The sequence below is a fragment of the Acartia tonsa genome, chromosome 12, assembly GCF_053477335.1.
Source record: "Acartia tonsa isolate MP-2025a chromosome 12, ASM5347733v1, whole genome shotgun sequence".
Lineage (NCBI taxonomy): Eukaryota > Metazoa > Arthropoda > Copepoda > Calanoida > Acartiidae > Acartia > Acartia tonsa.
Genome location: NC_137271.1, coordinates 34,189,154 through 34,211,835, shown reverse-complemented (window position 1 = coordinate 34,211,835; position 22,682 = coordinate 34,189,154). Strand labels below are relative to the sequence as shown.

At 44.1% G+C, this 22,682-nt stretch overlaps 1 protein-coding gene across 2 annotated transcripts; it reads left to right on the top strand.

The window, feature by feature from the left end:
* The first annotated feature begins 1,154 nt into the window (after positions 1–1,154).
* LOC145334331 (uncharacterized) lies at positions 1,155–12,791 on the top strand. 2 transcript variants are annotated; one of them, XM_080179759.1, is made up of 3 exons: positions 1,155–1,260; positions 9,636–11,245; positions 12,558–12,791. In XM_080179759.1, the coding sequence occupies exon 2, from the start codon at positions 9,641–9,643 to the stop codon at positions 11,018–11,020; it is 1,380 nt and encodes a 459-aa protein (XP_080035885.1). In that variant the 5' UTR covers positions 1,155–1,260; positions 9,636–9,640; the 3' UTR covers positions 11,021–11,245; positions 12,558–12,791. The 2 variants fall into 2 exon arrangements, with proteins under 2 accessions (XP_080035885.1, XP_080035886.1); XM_080179760.1 differs by lacking the exon at positions 1,155–1,260 and having other exon boundaries at positions 9,560–11,245.
* Positions 12,792–22,682: the final 9,891 nt, after the last annotated feature.

Sequence of the window (22,682 nt, the reverse complement as noted above, 5' to 3'; positions counted from 1 at the left end):
TGGCGTGCTCACTGTATACCCGTGTCACAGCGTCTACAAAACCTGTGGGCTCTACTGGCACTTTGTCCCAACACTCCTTGTGTTCGCGGACAACGTACTTGTGCCTTTGGCAGGTCAGCTGCAGCAGGATGTCTCCCCTCAGTACCGAGAACGTGCTCCCCTGGACGCGCACCGGGTGGGCCGGATCTAGTTGCTGGAGCTTCCAGCAGTTGGCCGCTACTTCTTCTGCTGCAGTGCTTTTCATGCGCGTTTCCAGGGTAAACCCAATATAACCTGCATGGATCTGTGCTTGAAGGGGAACGTCAACATCCCTGGCCGACACTCTGGGCAGCGCAGCCGCGGCTGGGTCAGCTGCCACGAACAACGCTGGATGGTTGGTGGCATGGGCCTCGAAGTCGCAGTTCACAATCGAGGTGGGGTTGGTCATGTTGATGAAAAACTGGGCCTGATGGTCAACCAGATATGCATCCATCACCAGGCTGGGCTGGAGGCTGCGGATCAGCCTCAAGGGGCAATCTCTTCCCAGGTGGTCCCACACGTAGGTTGCTTCCCCAGTGATGCAGGACAGCTCAGAATGGGGACACTCTAGGGTCAGGTGGTCAGACTGGGACTCCACCCGTCCATCCTCCACCACATAGGTCTCCTCCTTGACCAGCAGCCGCCGCTCCTGGAGCACTAATTCGTTGCGGTATAGCTGGCCCTCAAAGTGGACGTCCTCCCCCTCGCAACCCACCCCCTCGGGGCTGTTGACGAGGGCGCCCACTGTGCAGTCCAATCTAACGGCTGTCCATTTTTAGGTCGAGCCAGAACAGAAGGTTGCTTTCAGTCTACTGCGGCAGATATTATAAATAATCGGTCTGTTCTTTCTTTTTTCCAATCATTCAAAAACAAAACTTTTTTCAGACCGTCTATCTATAATGTCTGCCGGCTCTTAAGAGAAATCTAGGCTGGCACTATCCAATATACAGGTAGAGCTGCCATTTCTCTTTTACTGTACCTTAACCCTTAAAGTATATAAAATACAGGATGGGAAAACTAAGGCTGGTAGCTAGGATAAAGCTTTAGGTTTCAAATGTTGATTCACATATTAATATATATTATTTTTAGCAAACCAACATCAACCTGCCCCCTACTTCCACGACCTTGATACTTGCAGAAACAAATGCCCGGACAACCACAGTGGTAACCCGGGATACTGGAAGACCAGAGGCTGGAAAGAACAGGAAAGCAGATTTGAAGAACACACTGTATAAACAGCAGGTACAAAATTTATTCCAGCAAAGTGCCTAGAAGTCTTTGTGTCTGTCTGTTAACAATATCTATCTTAGCCAACAATTTGACTTTGACATTGATGTTGATATAAGATCTTGGATACTGTGCCATACCTGGAAAAACTCCTGACCATACAGCTTGGTCTAATTTAGCTCTTCTTAATTGAGGGCACATCCAAACTTTACCCCCCGGTACTTGTTCACAAGGCCACTTAAAACCCCCCCCCCCCTTTATTTCCTCCGGTACTTGTACTTTACAAGACCCATCCCATTATTAGCTTCAATGGTTCTGTTCAACCGGAACTTAGAAAATAATAATCACCAATAAAAAAAAGGGTAGCATATAGAAATATAATAAAACCATCCATAAGTGGTAAATGAGGGAAGTTTTCATTACAAAACCGCCCGGAGCAATTACACGCTCAAGGCATAACACCCTTCACCTACCCTCCATTAACCACCCCACCCCTCCACAAAATACACGTTCAAAATCCGACTCTGCGACTGTTGTGAACCGGCAGCCTAAAACCATCAGAGTTTTAGCCAAAAAACATAAACTCAACACCCCGTTTGAATTACGCGCCAAAAAACTCCTTAAAACAAAAAAAGCGCTACTTCAACGGAAAAAACCGGTTGACCGCAACTCTAGGCCTGTCGTTTCTTCACGCAGGTCCAGTGTTAGTCGCACCCCCCCAGGCCAAAACAGCCACCACCGTAGCCCATCCCCGTCACCTATCCGAGGATTCCCTACACCCCCTGCAGCTCCCCAATTACTTGCAGCCCCCCACCTACCCTCCTCACCTGTTGATCCATTGACAACATTTCCCGTTACACATCCGTATAACGGCCTTTCACCACAAACCCCCACAACCCCTACAGATACTGAAGAGTTTGAGCTAGCCCCACAGCAACTAGATTGGGATAATTATTCCCCCATACCATCCTTTCAAAAATCAGCTTCTATTCTTGAAGAAGCTCTGGAACAACTCTATTCTGAAGATTTACAGAAAGAGGTTCAGGACGAGGTTTTTTATAACCCTGAACAGTTCCCGTTACACGACAACCTCCCAGGCTCCGCTTCTAACGCTTCCACATCGACACACAATATTAGTGTCGATCTATCTACGCTTTTTACAGTGCAGACCCCAACCATGACTGATGAGGCAACCAAACTCATCATCGAATGCGATGAGTGCATGATGATAGACGAAGACTGTCAGGGCATCATAAATAACCCTGACAGGTTTAGCATTGAAAAGCTAGACAATAGTCTATCATTATTGGAAGAAAAAGCCTCGTCAATTCGCCACATCATAGCTTTCTTTCGCAACAGCCCAGACCCAAGGGTCACCGAAGCTGACGTAAACAAAGCACTACAGCTACGTTTAGCAATGCGCTCGAAAATCGAATTCATTCATGAACATCGTACGTCACGATTGAAAGCCCAATCAATTACGACAATTGCTGCCCCAGCAGTACTTCTCTCTACCTGTTCTGACGACTCGACTACCACTTCAGCAGTCGGATCCGAGGCAGGTACCTTACCATGTGACAGGCAAGTAACTGCGCCTCCAGCAGTTACGGCTCAAGCCACAGCTGTTCCTGCAGCAACTACGCTCCAGCATACAGCCCCCATCCCCAACCGCATAAATCCTACGACATACGCGGTGAAGCAAGCAAGGGTAAAACAAAAAAGGGACCCTTTGCTTGTGGAGCTTGACGACCTCTGCGAAAAATTCACTGATCTTAAAACCACCGAAGTTAAGCAGTTAGGTCAGTTCAATAAGCTCAATGCTCAATTTAAAGAGCTAATTGAGAAAGCACAGCGTACCTTACAGAAAGCCAAAACCTTATGTGAGGACGCAATGGTTACTGACATGGAGCAAGATGCAACAGCATTAGATGCCCAGTCGACCATGCTTGAAACCGAGATATCCAGCGTGGAATCCTTCGTTGAAAGTTTGAGAACTCGATTTGGGGTACCTATCTCAGGACACTCTTTCAATCAGCGGTCATCTAACATTCCTATCCCTCACTTTTCTGGGGCTAAAACGGATAAATTTGACCTATTCACGTTCCAAAAGAAGTTCCAGATTTACATCGACTCAATGCCTTCAATAGCAGAAGTCGAAGCGTTAGAAATCCTGAAGGAAAAATGCCTGCAAGGCAACGCACAGATGTTGTGCTCAGCCGAAAAAAACATTAAGGCTTGTATGAAGCAACTGTCGTTCCACTATGGCAGTAAAACCAGCATCATAGCCAAACGCAAGGCTAAAATCATGGAACTTGGACCATGCCCAAAATACAACTGGGAACAGCAGATTACCTGGATGGTAAAACTCCGTTCATTACTTGCTGATACCCAGGAGTTTGCAAAAGAGAACGATGCGGAGCAAACTCTGTATCACGGCAAAACAGATATCGCCAACTCCGTGCTGAACCTTCTCAAAGGCGACTACTTTAAGGAAATGTCAAAAACGTTCCTCAAAAGCGCTGATGAAAATGGAGAGGAAGATGGGCAGTATTGCTATGAACAGCTTCTCCTCTTCCTTGATTGTGAGCTACGCCAACTCCAATACCAGCTTAATCAGCATGAAGGAGCATCCCTCCATACTGGCACCACAACCTCTGTTGGAAACAATGCCAACACGAGCAGTGGTAGCTCCGGCAATAGACAGCCACACCAGACTGGTAACAACCCTGGTCAGAAAAACTCGAACCGGAGTAAACCAGCCTCAAACACTTACACGGCTTCAACTTTCAATGCATCAGAGGAGCCAAAACAACGCTTTAAAGGCAAGACTGTTGACAAGTCGGCTAAGACGCAAACCCCGCTCTTAGCATATACAGGCGCATCTTCAAAGCCCGTATTGACTGATTGTGCTCTTTGTCAAAACAAACACACATATTTGTTTGAATGCAACGTGTACATCAACACACCGCACAAGGAGAAACGTAAACTCCATGGCAAGACAAAAGCATGTCACAGGTGCCTCAGGATGGACGCCAACGTTAATTTTGAAAACATTGACGAGTGGTGGAATCATCACAAAAATAACTGTCGCACAACATTTTACTGTCAAACCGACAGTTGCCAGTACGCGTCACTCCACCGTGTACAGAAACACATACTTGCGTGTTCTGTTCATACCGAGCAGAACAAGCGTCGCCTGGACGACTTCCGCAAATCCTTGCCAAAGGACATGCATATAACCTCTGGCAATTTACTGTTCATGGATAATATCACCATGAACCTCCAAACCTCCGACTCCTCACCTGAAGATTCCGGCCCCAACACCTTTCCTGATGTTCCCGCCCCTGGCATCTTCATGTGCCAAAATGTTCCTGACCCCTCGGGGAACCCGCTATTCGTGTTTTACGACAGCGGGTGCGGTACTGCAGCAGTCTCAGCCTCAGCGGCTATAAGACTAAACGCGTCGGAGCACCGCCCAGGACCGACCCTCATGAACGTAGCAGGCGGTAAAGTTGTCCACTTACCCTATGGAAGTGACAAGTTTACACTGCCCATTGACGACAGTTCTATGTCTGCGACCATAATCGCCGCAAAGATGGACACATTAACGGCTCCGTTTCCCAGATGGGAACTCAACGAGCCGTACAATGACCTTGTTGCACATTACAAGGGTCATGAACTCCTACCAACTGTACCCGATGTCATTGGAGGAGGCCAAGTCGACATAATTCTCGGGATCAAGTACAACTACTTGTTCCCAATGCGCATATGCTCATTACCCTGTGGCCTGTCATTGTACAGAAGCCCACTCAAGGGTGTCAATGGCCACACAGGTGTACTTGGTGGACCACACAAGGCTTGGGCTAAAGCAGCTGAGACGGTAAATTTCGTGGGTGCTGCGCTATTTTTCACTCACGAACTGTCTGCATATCGTTACACCACTGAATCACTTTTCAACAGTGGCAAAAATTGGTGTGCAACTGACCCCAAAGATGATACCTTCCCACATCTCCGTCCAATCACTGTAGAGGAAACTACAGATGAGGACACTTCGCTGGATGTTCATACATACAGCTCAAATATCCAACATGTCAAAACACATGAAAGGAAATTCCTCGAAAGTGAAGACATTGGCACACAAGCACCTTACCGGTGTATAGGATGCCGCGGCTGCAACGATTGCAAAAACGGCGATATCCTGGAGGCAACTTCTCTCAAAGAAGAAGCCGAACAATTCCTTATCAAAAACTCGGTTAAGTTCAAACCGGACGAAAAACGGATCGTAGCAACCCTCCCTTTCATTGCTGATCCGGTCAAGGAGTTGCAACCCAACAGAAATAGGGCCCTCAAAGTCCTGGAGTCACAGTTGCGAAAACTCCAAAAAGATCCTGAGGCAAAACTACAGGTATTGGCATCACATGACAAGCTAGCATCTAATGGCTACTCATGTGACATTGATGACCTGTCCACTGAGGAAAGAGCTTTAGTAGACAACCTTCCAGGAGAATATTACCTCCCTTGGCGCTTCGTCACTAAAGAGAACTCAATCTCAACACCTGTGCGTGTAGTCTTCGACGCATCTGCGACGACTTCCTCAGGTAAAAGCTTAAATGATGTCTTGGCAAAAGGCACCAACAAATTGGAAAAGATCCTAGCTTTGGATATCAACTTCAGAGCAGGCCCGCATGCCTTCGCATGTGACATACGGATGGCTTACAACCAAGTCAAGTTGGAACCATCTGAATTCCGCTGGCATAAATACTTATGGGTTGACAGTCTTGACCCCAGTGGCACTGTCAGAACACGTATCATGCGCACAATCATCTACGGTGTTAAACCATCTGGCAACCAAACAGCAGAGGGAATTGAACAGGTAGCTCAGTATGTCATGGACAACTTCCCTGAACACACTGCAGGTGCCCAGGTCCTCAAAACTAAAACATATGTTGATGATACCTCTGATTCAACAGACTCCGCAGCTGATCTGGATAAACTTATTGCTGGAGTTAAATTCACACTTGACTTAGCAGGCATGAGTGTTAAAAGCTTCGTCAGATCTTCAGCTGTACCTGAAGATACCGTGTCCAGTGACGGAATACATGTCGGATACCTCGGCTATCGCTGGGCACCACTAGCCGACACCCTCAGCTTGGACGCAAAACCGTTGTCATTTGGTAAGACAAAACGAGGGAAAAGACCTCCACCAGTAGAAGGCAGCCTTGAAGAGGCTCTTCTACCTAACTTTACCAAAAGAACCATTCTGTCGCAAGTTGCTTCAAACTTCGACCTCCTTGGGTTATGCACCCCTGTGACTGCTAAATTCAAAGCAGATTATCACGACCTCCTTTCATATGCCACTGGTTGGGATGATGGGCTCCCAACCAAGCTGCTCATCACCTGGGTGGCCAACATTGAAACCATGCAACAACTTGCATCGGTTTCATGTCCCCGGTCAGTGATCCCGGCAAACTCTCAACCCAAAGTTGATCTGTTAGTATCTGTTGATGCTAGCCAAAACATGGCAATTGTATGTGTGCATGTTAGATCAACATCTCTCTCAGGAGAGGTCACTGTCCGTTTAGCAGCTGCTAAATCCAAGATTGTGACCGGCTCCACAATCCCTCGAGCAGAGCTCAGGGCAGCTGTTGTAGGCACCATTCTTGCAACAACTGTCGCAAAAAACCTCAAGAATAAGGTTGACAAGGTCACCTTTTTTACAGATTCCAGTGTTGTCCTGTCTTGGCTTCATCAAGACGCGCGACCACTCTCCCTTGGCGTGCGCAGCTGTGTAATCGAAATTCGAAGGTTCTCTTCCCCTGATCAATGGCGTCATGTTGAATCTGAAAACAACATCGCAGATCTTGGGACTCGTTTCCTTGCCACTATCAAGGACATTGACTCTAACTCAGAATGGCAGAATGGCAAACCCTGGATGTATCTCGACTACCAGGACATGCCAGCCAAATCCTTCACAGACCTCAAGCTAACAATGGAGGCAAAACAGGCCGCTGCCCAAGAGGTTAGAATCCTTCACAGTGATTCAAAATCACCTCAGGAAAGGACAGCTGAGATAACAAAGTTTTCAGGTTATCTTTATGACCCGTGTAAACGGTCCTGGCCTAAATCTCTCCGTGTCATTGCCATTATTAGAAAGTTCTGCTTCTTTGATTTCAAATCATATCGCAGTAAGACGAAGGCAAAAGCTGCACAACTCACCACAAGGGTTGTCCAGCTATCGGACGAGGAAATCCAGACAGCTGAGAATTACTACTTTAGGCTAGCCACCAAAGAGATAATCAAATTCTCCAGCTCAAAGGCCCACGGCAACAATGTCGTCTCCGATGATGGGATCATAAAATACAATGGTCGTATTGTCGAGGGAACAAACATTGAAGATGTTGACAATATCATGCCAGATTTGTCTCCGCTTCATTTCGTTAGACCAATTGTTGATCGTCATAGCATAATAGCATACTCCATTATGCTATATGCCCACCAAGAGCTCGCACTACACAGAAATGTAAATGCAACACTCTTAGAGTCTAGGCACATTGCCTACATTCTCAATGGCAGAGATCTTTCCAAGGAGATTCGAGCAGCTTGCCCACACTGTCGTAGGTTTAAAGCCAAGCTTTTAGAAGCTGAAATGGGACCAATCCACCAAAACAGATTGACCATTGCTCCTCCGTTCTATTACTGCCAACTTGACCTCATGGGTCCCTTCCTGGCCCACTGTGAACACAACCACAGGTCCTCAGTCAAAGTCTGGGGCCTAGTCTGTAGAGACCCAGCTTCTTCTGCTACTGCTTGTTATGCTATGACAAAGTATAACACAGACGCCTTCCTACAGGCTTTCCAACGGTTTGTTCATCGGTACTGTTACCCCAAAAAGGTGTACATCGACCCAGGTGCACAACTTATCAAAGGCGTAGCAAAGTCAGAATTTTCCATGGCTGACATTACCAAAACACTGAATGGAAAAAGCTGTAGCATCGAATACGAAATCGGTCCTACCGCTGCACACAATTATCAGGGATGTGTGGAACGCTCTATCAAGGAAATTAAAACCTTGTTCAATGCAACATTCAACGGTCTTAAATTGGATGTTATGTCATATGAAACTGCGTTCTCATACATTGCCAACGAGATAAACAACATGCCAATCTGCACTGTATCCAGGACTGAGGACATAGGTCATGCAGACCTCATCACTCCAAACCGTCTGATACACGGCAGAAATAACAGGCGAGCACCCACTGGGCCAATGCGGGTAGAACAACCCTCCCGTCTCCTGGAACAGATGGAGCGCCTCTACCAATCATGGTGGCAAATCTGGCTGTATGAACGTCTCCCAGATTACATCCCAAGGCCAAAAAAGTTTGGCAAAACAGGTCCACAGCCTAAAGAGATGGATATTGTTGTCTTTCTCCGTGCCCCAGATGAGTTAATCGGGGACCAACTTTGGCGCCTTGGCCAAGTGTTACACCTCATCACTTCCGATGATGGTATTGTTCGTCAAGTAATTATTCGTTGGCGGAAACACTGGAGAGAAGAGTTTCATGAAACCAGAAGAAGTGTCAGGCACATTGCTATTCTCTTCTCCGAGGACGAGTTATCGTTAGTTGACCAAATCAGGTCCGCGTCTTCCCAGTGTGACAAGTCATACCTCACCGAACAAAACCACATATAATACCTCATAAAACAACACGGCTGAAATTGCCACTAAATAGCAAATGAGTACTGGTCCCCAGAACTTATTGCTTTTCTCTTCAAAAAACACGGCTGAAATTGCCACTAAATAGCAAATGAGTACTGGTCCCCAGAACTTATTGCTTTTCTCTTCAAAAACACGGCTGAAACTGCCACTAAATTGCAAATGAGTACTGGTCCCCAGAACTTATTGCTTTTCTTCTTCAAAAACACGGCTGAAGCTACCTGAAAACTGCTTGCTCCTGCCTTAATTTTACATTCAAATAACCTTGACAAAACCAATCATGTTTGTACCTAACGGTGATTTTTTTACTTTACTTGGCACAAACAAGACTTCTTGCTTTTTCATCGTCACTGATGTTTTAACAGCATTTTATCATTAAAGTAATTTTAACTCTTCGAAACACAACTACCACACTATGTAGTAATGTACTTTTAATCATTTCAACCTCATAACAAACATAACTACAGCGCTGTTTACGGCGTTGTAGCTTAATCATTTCATAACCAAACGGTGGGATTGTAATTATCTCCCAGTTGAGCAGAACCGGAGTGTTACAACATCCATGGAAGCGACATTTAGTATTATTCTAATTTATTTTGTCCCTATATATTATGTAAAAAACTATTGTATCCCTTTATCGACACTACCGCGTCTAACAAACATTTTTTTGTTTTAGTCACGATGGATTCCAACAACAGAACCATCAAAGAAGCTACCCTAGAGTCATATAAAGCCAAAAAGAAAAGGTCAAAGGTGGTCCAGACTTCAGCTTACGCAAAGCTGGCAATAAATGAGGAACATTCCATTGATAAGCAACTCTATGATGAGATTACCAGTGATGGTATGGTAACACTTCTGCTGGAGGAAGCCAAAACGGCCCAAAAAATCAATTCGGTCAGAAAAACGATTGATGAACTCCAGCATAAAATATTCGATCTCTCGGACCAAATCGAAGCCACTGACGAAACAGGAGGCAACTTCACACCTGGCGAGGAAGATGATATACCTACACCAGAGTGGACCAACAAAGGCACCTTTTGTGAAACAACACGATACATCCGGGAACAAGTTGTCAAGAGAGCAAAGTTCCAACTACTTTCAAAAATGAAAGTCCCAGACGAGGATAGGACTCCCCCTCCATTACCTGATGACTTACTGGAAGAAATCGACAATCTTGTAGAATACACGGCAAGAAACAATACAGAAAAACTGTATACTCAAGCCATTTATGTTGATCTTATCCGGCAGCTAGTCGGACCAGATCATGCAAAAGCCCGAAGGTACCAAAGATTGTTTACAGACACTATGTACATCAATCACCTTATAGCCAAACGAAAAACCCTTGAGGTACATCTGGCAAGATTGGAGTATACAGCTGCCCAAAAAAAGTACCTGCATCGAATGAAAACCGTGGAGAATATGGATGCCTTCATCAAGACCATCCCCAAATATCACACAAATCGTTTATTTTGCAGAAAAAAGACGTGTAAAGACTGTAAACATAAGTCCAACCCAACTTTAGCTACTTATGGTCTACAAAAAAAGTCTTCAAAAATCCGTAATCCGGCACCGAAACCATCACAGCGCCAAAGATCACCATCCACAGAGAGACCACCACGGCGCCAAAAATCACTGTCTCCAGAGCGTCCAACACTATCACAGCGCTGGATAGCACCTTCACCTGAGTTTAGGCAACCCTCACCACCCCCAAGAGAGGTCCACTATCAAGAAGAAACTCAGTATCGGACCGATTACTATCAACAGGAAAACCACCGTGAAAACTCTCAGCAGATCTCCGAGTTTTCATATCAGTCTGACCACCAGCCTTATGGTCGTAGGGATTACCCAACGACCCATGACCAATATCGGGAGGACCAATATGACCCCCCAGACCGTCGCCAGTATCTTGAACAATATGACCCCCGTGACCGCCGCCGATATCCTGATCAATATGACACCCGTGACCGCCACCAGTACCAAGATTACCGCCGTGACCACCAAGAATACCCACATCATGAGGAATTCTATGGCAGGATGTCCTCCAAGCGGCCAAGATACTAAATTAAAAGTAAGAACAAATAAAATATTGTATCATTTTATGGTGATTTTATGAAAAAAAATATAAGTTTTTTTTATGTGTTTTTATCTTTTTAATATTCCATATCCCGTTTTTAAAAGTTTTATTCCACTGCATTAATTCTGATCTTTTCAGACCACAAAAAAGCTAAGCTAAAATGAGCATCCCGCTACATGTCATGGCAGCCCTCAACCTTCCATATAACCACGGTAATTTTTGTAATGCTCAATTATCCGACATCCGTGGAATGCTTGAGACCATCCGGCTTGGCGTCGAGGATTTTTTCGCCAAATTTCCAGAGGACAAGGTAAACAGCCGCTACCTGTCTAAACTAGCCCGCCCATTCTATACTCTTGAAAACCAAGCAGATGATTGGGAGGAAGCCATGGCAAACATGACAGAGCCAGAGGCCAGAGCATCCCTAAAAAAGTTGCGGGTCGAAGTCTTTGACTTGGCCACTAAAATGGGCCCAGCCGCCGAGGCCTACAGAGCAGCTTCAGACCCAGCTTGGAACCAGTCCAAGAAGCTTGTCCCGTGGCGCAGAGTATCTGACAACAGGATAAAAAAGCTAAAAAAGCTGTTAAAGAAGGCCCGGGAAGAAATCCGCTATTTGAGCTACCAGGGGGATATGTTCCTGCTCCTGCTAGACCAGTCAAACCTGGATCTGGCCGATCTGGCTGTAGCCAAGGAAGTGGCTCAAGCCTACAAAGAACGGGCGCAGAATGCCATTCAGCAGCGGGACCGGGCTGAGGCTAGAGCCCGCCTGGCCGAATACCAGGCTGAAATGGACACTTCTCACTACGAAGACCAACTGTCAGTTGCCAACAACTCTAACGCCAGAATGGAGCAAGAAAGTCTGCAATTCCAGCAGCAACTAGCGGCCCTTAGTATGGACAACCTGCAGCTGCAGTTTCAACTGCTGAAATTGTAATTTTTGTCTACCAAATTCTATATTTTTTCAGATACACGGGTATAAAAGTAAATAAAATAAAAACACAATGAAATGAAATAGCTACCTAATCAAATTGAAAGTAGGTCCAATACTGTAAAAAATACCTTAATATTGTAAGGTATTGGCTTCAAGACCGGTTTGTGTCGCCCTTTCCCACTAACAAAATATTGTAAAACATGCAGTGGTCTGTTTGCAACCCTATGTTCTTTTCTTTCCTCCCCGGAGTGTGCAGTCCAATCTAACGGCTGTCCATTTTTAGGTCGAGCCAGAACAGAAGGTTGCTTTCAGTCTACTGCGGCAGATATTATAAATAATCGGTCTGTTCTTTCTTTTTTCCAATCATTCAAAAACAAAACTTTTTTCAGACCGTCTATCTATAATGTCTGCCGGCTCTTAAGAGAAATCTAGGCTGGCACTATCCAATATACAGGTAGAGCTGCCATTTCTCTTTTACTGTACCTTAACCCTTAAAGTATATAAAATACAGGATGGGAAAACTAAGGCTGGTAGCTAGGATAAAGCTTTAGGTTTCAAATGTTGATTCACATATTAATATATATTATTTTTAGCAAACCAACATCAACCTGCCCCCTACTTCCACGACCTTGATACTTGCAGAAACAAATGCCCGGACAACCACAGTGGTAACCCGGGATACTGGAAGACCAGAGGCTGGAAAGAACAGGAAAGCAGATTTGAAGAACACACTGTATAAACAGCAGGTACAAAATTTATTCCAGCAAAGTGCCTAGAAGTCTTTGTGTCTGTCTGTTAACAATATCTATCTTAGCCAACAATTTGACTTTGACACCCACCATGTCGATGGTGAAGAACAGGGGGTGGTTCAGCTGGAACGTCAGTGGCTGGGTCTTGCCTGGCAACGTGTATACTCGGTTCCTGGCCAGGTCTCGGCACGCTTCTGGGTCTATCTTGGTTGGCCTCATGAGGGTGGGGACCGAGGTCACCTTGACCCCATACCCCACACCTGAATGTCCACTGGGACACGGTGAGCTGACAGCTGAACCCAGTGGTTTCCCTCACCTTGACTTGCTGCAGGACGTGTACTTCATGGCCCAGGGGCACCTCCTGGTGTAGGGGCTCCGTGTCACACATCTTTTCTTTATTGTAAGACGTGACATGGGTGGGGTTGGCACAGTCCCACCCCACCAGGACGTAGCTGGTTGTAGGCCACACGGCTGCCAGCAGGAGGCCCCACAGGACCATCCACCAATGGGAGAGGCTTCCAGGTAACCATCTTCCTCGTACACGCGGCTGGGGATCTTCAGCTCTGGTCACGGCTGCTTCTTGGGGCTGGACACGGCTGGGCTGCTCCTGGCTAGATACAAATTTCCATTGAGCGTTATCTGTATGCGGCCGAGGCACCCCGATACCCTCCCCAATGACAGACTGGCAAGCGACTGGCACTTGCCTGGGTGTCGGCTCCCCTAGCCCTAAGTGCTCCCTTCCCTTGTCCAAGGCATGCCCAGTGGCATGGGGCTGAAGTGCATGTGGCACAGGCTCGCCCTTACTCACTGCCCTCCCCTGCCCTAGGAACTCAGGTGCATGTGGCACAGGCAAGTCCTTATTTTCCCAAATTTCAATCTCCCCAGCCTCAGGTGCAGGGGGCACAGGCAAGGCTGGGTGTTTACAATATTTTGGATACAACACATTTAACAAATGCAACTTATCCTGATGTTGAGCAGCTGGGTTCCCTTGGCTGGCAGGGGGCTCTGGATGGCATGTAGCTGGACTCTCCCTGCAGGCTGGTGGCGCTGGCTGGCATGTAGCTGGGCTCTCCCTGCAGGCTGGTGGCGCTGGCTGACTGGGGGTGACGGGTGTCACCCCTTCCTCTGGGACCGCTGGCTTGTTCCAGGACTCAGGTCTCTCGGTGGCGGCGACGGTTGTCGCCCCAGACATCAGGTTGGAGGCTGGCTCGTTCCAGGATCCAGGTATCTCGGTGGCGGCGACGGTTGTCGCCCCAGGCACCAGGTGGGAGGCGCTGGATAGCACCCCCCCATCATCCCAGGTGGCGACGCCGGGTGGCGTCCCATACATCGATGCAGAGGTGCTGGCTAGCACCTCCTGCCTCTCTCGTTCAGCGGCTGCCAGGGCCTCCCCATACACCGTCTCAGGGACGCTGGGCAGCGCCCCTCCACTCTTGCTGGGTAGGCTCAGTCGGGCAGGTTCCATCATGTTGAGGCTAAAGGGCTGGGGCCTCAGCACCTCTGGCTCGGCTATGTTGTTGGGCTGTATCAGCTCTGGCCCCAGATGGTTAAGACTGAAGCCTAGGCCAACCCGGTTGGGTTCAGCCGCGCCGCCCAGTACGTTGATCCTAGCTGGGACAGTCCCAAACTGCGGCATCCCATCGGCTCGGTCCGCAGCTCTGGGGGCGGCTGCTTGCTGTGGTGGTGCTGGGGGCGCGCTCCCTTCCATATGGGCCACTCTGCTGGGCTTCCCTGGAGGGGCACCCTTGTCGGCGGTGCGCCTGCGGCTGGCTACCTGGGCCCAGTCGGCTCTACAATCGGCCGCCGTGTGACCGTCATAGTGGCAACGCTCACACTTGGCAGAACGGTCACGGCGTGGCTGGGTGCGTCTCTCCTCTAGGCTAACTTCCACAGGCGTTGGGCAGTCTCGAGCTCGGTGGCCTCTCCCCTGGCAGCGGTAGCAGCGGCCTGGAACCTTGTCATCTGGAGCGACCTTCCCCATCTGGTGGAGACCCGGAGCCAAGGAGCCAATCTCCATTGGCTCCGACTCGTCATATTGGGGCAACTGGATGCAGGCAGATCCAGTCAGCCCGTCGGTCGAGTCCACTAAGCACACACCTTCCTTCAGCTGCTTAGTAACCATGGTCACGGTGAACATGGCCTTACGAGTGTACTCAGGTACACTCGTAATTTCATGGTTCATCATGAGGCGTTTTACGTTGGTGTTACGAATTCCACGATTTAATTCGTCCACCAACAACTCAAGATCCTCATGGTTGTAGGCGTCCCTATACAAGGAGCACTTAGTTGATATGTACGCTTGTATAGGTTCTGTCGAGTGTTGCTTGTAATCCCTAAACGCTTGTTTAAGCGTTTGGGATTCAAAAGCAGGGCGAAATAGCAACTCACACTCGGTCTTGACCTGTTCGTAGGTCAAGGCTTGGCCTGCCTCGCCAAACAGATGGGACGCCATTTCCGCCGCTTGCCCTACCAGTGACAGTAGTAGGGCGTTGCGGCGGTTGAGGGAATCATGAGGTGGCACGCGGTAAGCCGCCCATGACATCTCAAGTCTGCGGATATGTGCCGACCAGGATTGCTTGGGCGGCCCTCTAAACTCCGGCAGATTGCTCAGCATCAGCTTGCGGTACTCGGCTGGGGCCGGCTGAGGGTCATCCTGGAGCCATCCTGGGGCTTGGTCACCTCCTGGGGCTTGATGCTGGTCCATTGGGTCAACGGTGAAACGGCGGGCACAAAGTTATACAGTACTAAAATTGAATGGTTTGTCACTTGAGGCTTCCTAGCCTAACAGCCAACACTGTTTGTATCACTAGGTTGGGAGTTTAGTTACAAAGATATAACTTAGCTGTACTTATCACTAGTTAGGTGTTGAGGTGGTAGGGTAGGCTGGTAGAGGTAGATAGATGTTGAGGGTCTGAACTGCTGTCAGGAACTGATTGGGTTTTCCCTTATCACACTAGAGCTAGAAGGAAAGAAACTTGCAATTCTTTATTTGCTAAAAATACCCCTGTTAAATGCTATGGAGTAGCTCCGCTCCGGTGTGAGTGTGTGTGTGGGTGTGTGTGTGTGTGTGTGCGTGGAATCTCCTGTCCTTGTAACGCGCGTTCGCGCCGTCAAATCCGCGCACACGGGGAAAACGCACTCTCACCCCTCAACTCGCTCTCTCATTGGTCCGCTTCGTCCGTTGGATTTATGATATTTTCCGCACTCTGTTGCGCTACCCGTGAATGGCGCTCTGTGTGTCCGATCGCTAGCTCCACACTACAGACGGACTTAGTCTAGTGTGGGTAGGAAGGGGGAAGCGCGTGAGGGGACGGGGGTAACTCCGTCCGTTCCCCCTGTGAGGGAGGGGGGTAACTGTGTGCTGGTGTAATAGGGCCTTTTCTTCTTAATCTTAGGCTTATCTATTATATCACCCTGATTGTATTTGCCTTCAATGGAGAGGGGCCCCTCCCTTTCCCTTGGAATAAGGGGTGTATTGTTGTTGTGCTGTGGGCTTGAGATTGTTTTGATTGTATATCAGGGTCTTGATTATATTACATCTAGCTTCTATTTTTGTCCTTATCACAATTGCATAACAGATTTGTTTACCAACTCTGTTCTATTTTTAGCTGTTATCACAATACACAGTAATCCAAGCCTGTTCTATTCTTAGATTTATCACAACACAACAATTTGTTTGCCAAGCTTTGCTCATAAATCTATTGTTTGGCCATCACACTAGGGTGGTAATCCCTGCAAATGTGATATAATATCTGTTTTCTAGATGGGTGGCTGCGTTGTAGCTTCTCAGGATACTCGGGGTTGACGTAGTTTTTCTCTGTTCTGGTGCACTACACTCGTATGTTAGCTCGCAGCTTGCAGCTATGTGGCATGTTTCAGCCTATCGGCGGCAGGGAATGTCCCGTCCTGCTAGCGCCGCTGATCCAAATCCGGCTGATGGCGGCAGGGAATGTCCCGTCCTGCTAGCGCCACTGGTTCGGATCCTGCTATTTCTTGCAGTAAAGTTGGCCTATTTCCAGCCGTTTACACTGATTTGGCTTGTTTCAGCCGGTCCGCAGGCCTGTTTCAGCCCTTTTGGCGCTCAATTCTCCGTTAGATATCAGCGCTGCTCGCGGTTATTCGTCAGATTTCGCTGTCTCGCTTCCACAACTGCCGGATGCAGAGTTAAACTTTGCTGTCCAGGGTGGGTAATTCAGGTTGCTTGCGTCAGTTTTGCCAGATTCACTGCTGGGAGTACCTTAGCCTCAGATGCGCGTCTGCTCTACACTTGTGGTTCGCCGTAATCTCACACAGCTGTCACCAAAGTTGTGGTATCCGCCGAGGATAAATGGCAGACACCGGAGTTCAATTAGATTACGGCAGTGTGACAGACGTGGACACCTTACTATAGAGAAGCTACGCTTCTCTAGCTTTCACTAGATAATGATCAACATCTATTTTCAGTTGTCACTTTATTGAAGGGTTAAGAGATACTGAAGCTATATACAACAAACAATAATTACATGGATAGGAATAAATAATCATAACATAAAAGCATAAATAATACATATACAATGGTCAGTTTGGGCAATAATGATTCCCCCATCCCTGAAAAGGGTGGGGGAGAATTAAGAATACAGTTAACCATAATAAACATGACAGATTCAATCATTAATTCTAAGCGTAGGGAGGGGGTCACTAGACCCCTTCCCCAGGACTCGGGGGAGGGCCATTGACCCTCCACCGAACCCCAGATCAGGGGTGCCATAGACATGGCTCACGGTTGCCGAATACCACAAATGAACATTTTTATATTCGTAGAAAACTGGATACAACACGACATAGTCGTCCAAGCTTTTTATTTTTTTTTTTGGGGGGGGGGGTAAAATGGCGCGCGAAGCGCGCCGCAAATTTATTTTACCCCCCCCCCAAAAAAAAAATTTGTACCCCGCGTAAAATTTTTTTTGTCAGAGATTTTTTATTTTGGGAGGGGGGGGTATTTACCCCCCCAAAATGTTTTTTTTGGGGGGGTAAATACCCCCTCCTAAATGGTTGGGGGTGCCGTAGGCACACACCCCAAGGGTAGGGGTAAATTTCTTGGACGTCTATGCAACACGATGCTATGAATAATTTTTCAGTATGGCTCAGAACCAATTCTCGAACCATTTCTCGTATTCATTCGAATCCGTTGGATAGAAACCGGTTCTCATCCATACATGTCTAGCATCGTATTATATCCACTTTCTACGAATATAAAAATGTACAATCATTGAACATTCTATATCCGCGGAAAGCTGTTTATAATTCGATGCGAGAAATAACTATTACTGTATTTCAAATTACTATTTTTTTATTAAAAAATACTTTGTCATTGCTGCGCCTAATTATAAACTCCTTGTTAATACCACAATGGTTTTTGAGCGACTGAGCCTAAAAAGTGTGTGAGAGTTGGATCCTAACATTTAAAAATCCACGAATAAAAAACGGATAAAAGAATAAGCCTATTGACAAAGAAATTTAAAACGCAAGGAAAAAAGTACATTATAAGCTAAAGTAAATAAAGATATGACAAAATAATTTTAAAAGCAAATCCCTTCTATAATTAGGGCCGGTCCATCCGTAACGGATAGCTCCTACAGTTAATAAAGGCATATTATAATCAATTTGAAGCTTTCCATGGGGATTCCTTTTGTAGTTAGTTACGATTATTATTTTATTTGGTTATTCTATTATTTATTTATTTGGTTATTTATATTATTATTATTTCTATTCGTCTGATTATTAAAATACTGATTCATATTACAACAAGTTATAATGCAATGTCATAAGCGAACCATCTCTATAATCAAGTCCAAATTTAAGTATGTCCTTAAACAGTATTCTGTATTTAAGCAGTTTTGCAACTAATTAATTTACAATTTTGTTTGGAGCTTCGTTCCTAGGATGTTGTCATTCTTCTTTTTTTCTTCAAGAAAAAAAATGTTGTGTAATATGTAAAAATCATAGTAACTGTATTTTTGCTTTTTGTATGTAATTGTAGAAGGTACTTTTCCCTAGCCTTTGGGGGAGAGTTAAACAACCCTAAAACATTTATAAAGCTTTTCTAAAGAAAACAGCAATTTCTGAGATTTTAAGCTACAGATAAATAAAAACTTAATACTTTGTATTCTGGAAAAATATTGATGAATTATGATAAATATAATAACCCTTTTAGTAGCTTAATACTATTTGTTCAAAAGTTTCCTCCTTTCTTGTTGCAATTAAAAGATTATATAAATCCAGAAAAAAAACAGATAATGTTCTAGTCATACTTCTTATTTCTTTATCCCAAATGTTTTACAGCTTAATAAGTCCCAAAAAACACGTCTAATAAACAGCTTCTAGAATAGCGAAGATACTCTTTAATTTCAAATATACGTACAATAATTACTTGTGAAACTTTCTGGTAACTATTATGGAGTTGCTACACTTTCTAAATTGTACCTAACTGTTACCAGGAATCATCATAAAAATCGATATGACTATTCTAACAAGCCTAAATTAACGATAAGAGCTGACAGGCACTAATCACAGAAAATATTCGCTGTGAAAAATGTAGAAAAGAATGTGTCCTAACTTTTGTGATTTTGTTTTAAACCATTCGTGACGAGCTCCCAAAGTTCAAAGGTTTAATTAACCGGGATTCAACAAAGTATATTTTTACAATATTTACTCAACAGAATTAAAAAAGTAAGGTGTCAAATTAAAGATCTTACTATTTTTGTTCTTAAAGGCATTTTCTTCTTTTTTTGTTGCGTTTTAGTCCTTTAAAACCAACTTAATTTAAAAAACAAACAAACTTAAATTACTTCAAAAATAAGAGGTCTACAAAAAAACGATTACATATCTAAATTCTATGGATCATTTTACTAAAAGCACCGAATAGCTATTTTTAAAAATTAACACAAAAGTTAGGACACGTTCTTTTGACGTTAATAACTTCCCTGTTAAACAAGAATGTCAAGTCTGACATATCTCGTCCAAACTGTAGTCCTTAAATCGATATATAATTACACCAGATAAATCAATACCCGCAGCATCAATTTTCCATTTACCCATTTCCCTCCCTTCCTACTGGATGAACATAATTACCAATAAATTAGGTTCATATTAACAAGCTATATTAACGACAAATTTTCTCATGTCAAAATATCCTCTTATATATATAAGCAAGGAAAATTCCATTTTGCAATTTTAGTCATACTTGTTTTGAAAATACAATTAACCAAAAAACCGTACTATCTAAACTCTTAATTTAGTTCATGGCTCCCGTAAAAAAAACATATAATTTATTGAGTAAATTATGCAAACTCACTCTAATATCTTGGCAGATGAAAGGTCCTAAATTATAATGTTGTTTCCTAGAAATAAACAGTAAACACATCATGCCATTTTTTTATTTTATCCAGGGAGGAAGGGACATTAAACTGTAAATTATACTGGAACCCAAAGATTTAGAATTCGTTCTCACAGTTTAAAAGCTGCTTTTATTAATTACTAGCAGCGGATACGCCCCTAGAAAACCTCTTGGAACATTTAAGGGGGGGGGGGGACTAGAAGTCGACCCTCTTCAATTTTCAAGTAATTTTTATAGAGGGGTATTTTTTATTGAGAGGGCTGGAGAATCCTTCCCCCAAATTAGATTAAAAACCCTCACTGGACCAATATTAAGCTTCACTGTAAAGGAGAACCTTATCGGTTCAGCGAAGAGCGAGATCCTGATCGCTACAGCCAAAAATAAAAGATTACTACAAAATCAAATAAATCAAACTCTCCGACCAGTCATTTCAATATAGAGAAAAATTTGTATTTTTCAAACTAAGTGGAAAGGAAAGTTGAAATTTGGAAACCCTGAAATTAGAACATTAGAACTAAATGGTTTATCAAATTTACTTTGGGGTAATAGACATGACCAAGAAAAGGCACAATTTTTTTTGTATATTTAGTATTTACTATTCATAAATTTTATACCTACATAATATTAGTGCAGTTACTTTGTAGAATCTTAAGGGATAAGACAATGGATGACATACTTAAGTACATCCCCAATGAAGGTAAACAAAATTACTCTAAAAATCATTTGTTGGAAAGAATGGAAATACTATTTTCAACAAACATTTATAATTTAATAAAAGTAGGCTGTTTATTACACTAGTACTAAAAAATTTGGAATAACGTTTTCATATTCGTTGCCTTAACAACTTTGGGGACTTTTATTGAATTTTGATTGGTTAGTTCATCAAGTTAAGTGACCACCAATGATTGTAATCTAAAGAAGAGGTAATTTTGTGTCATTATTTGGGATGTACGCCAAATTATCGTCCATCGTCTTGTCCCTTTAGATTCCTGGAGAGAACGTGTCTATTAAACTTTAGGTACTTTGGTTAATGATTGCTAAAAATCAAAATATATTTTCATGTCTTAGAATGGTGTATTTTTAAAAAAAATAGTTTGAAAAACATAATAACTTTAAAATATGTCTGTAATCAAATCTGATTATTTTAAGTTATCTGAAATAAAATCCAACGTGCAAGATTTTGTTGTCTATTATTGTTCACTAAATTAAGATTAGTGTTATAAGTCCTTGAAAATTTAAAAGTATAAAATTTTGTACTTTTTTATATCTACCATCTCTCGACATTCATCCCCCATCCCACCTCTTCAAAATAGCATTAAACCTGACCAAAACCAAAAAAGTCCCTGAAAGTTTCATACCAATATTATAAAATAACTAGCAGCTGCGCCCCTAGAGGCTTCTAGGATTTTTTTAAGGTCGACCCTCCACTTTCTTCAGAGGTTCGAGGTACCCTCCTTCAAAGCAGATAGAAACCTGTCCTGGACCTATAACAAGCTTTATTGTAAAGGAGAACCATAATGGTCCAGCGGTTAGCAAAATCCTTTGATTTAAACAGACACACAGACATACACTGTATTATTATTAACTTTTAATGCTGCGCTACTGTTGATCATGATTGACATATATATTTCACGTTCTAAATCCATGATTTGGATTTTGAATGATTTTAATTGACCATATAAAATCTATACTTATAGAAATGGATATATAATATGTTGATATAGTGTCAGATGAATAGTGATATTTGAATAATAGTCTTTAAATATTGGTCAATACGTTTCTCCATGGTCTTGGGAGGGGATGGGATAGAGTCATAAGAGGGGTATCATTGTATTAGCCAGCTGTAGGAAAAATTTTATCAGGGTATGCAAAAATCTCTCACAATATCCACATATTTAATATCCATTCTTAAAGCCAATGGCAATTGTTTTTATCATTTTATAAACCAAAGGAGGCGTTTGGGCCTCAATGCCAATCAATTTTCAATTAGTGCAGAAAAAATGTTAAGATGTTTGCCATAGACGTCCAAGGGGGGGGGGGTTAAGGGGTGATTACCTCCCCCCCCCAAATGAATTTCACCCCCAAAATTTTGGATTTTCAATTTTTACCCCCCCCCCCCAAATAAAAAAAAATGCCTCTATGAAATAAAGATTACTACCTCCCCCCCCCCCCAAATAAAAAAGCTTGGACGCCCCTGATGTTTGCGCTGGCCATAGCAATCCATCAAACGCTACAAATACAAAAAATAGACCATAGTTCGATAGATGAGTTGTCATAATGTTCATGTAGTTTGATACCATCTAGGTCATCATCACCGCCAGTAAGAACATCTTTAAGATCATCATCCCCAAAGTTAGGATCAAAATACTTTTTGTGTTACTTTTAGCTTACACAAAAGTTGGCAATTCTTTTCCCCAAAATAGAAAGATATTACAAAACTGATTACTTGGGCTTATAAAAGAACTGTTTAGTATCTTGGGTAAAAAAAAGTCTGTTTTGAAAGCACTTTTTACAGAGTTATTGCCGAATACTTGATCGAACACGTAAAAAACTTTATAATAGAGTCTTAAATGTTAAAATGTAAGTATGTAAGT

What these genes read in the sequence shown, in the direction of transcription:
- LOC145334331 (XM_080179759.1), top strand. Translation starts at nt 9,641, where the DNA reads ATGGATTCCAACAACAGAACCATCAAAGAAGCTACCCTAGAGTCATAT.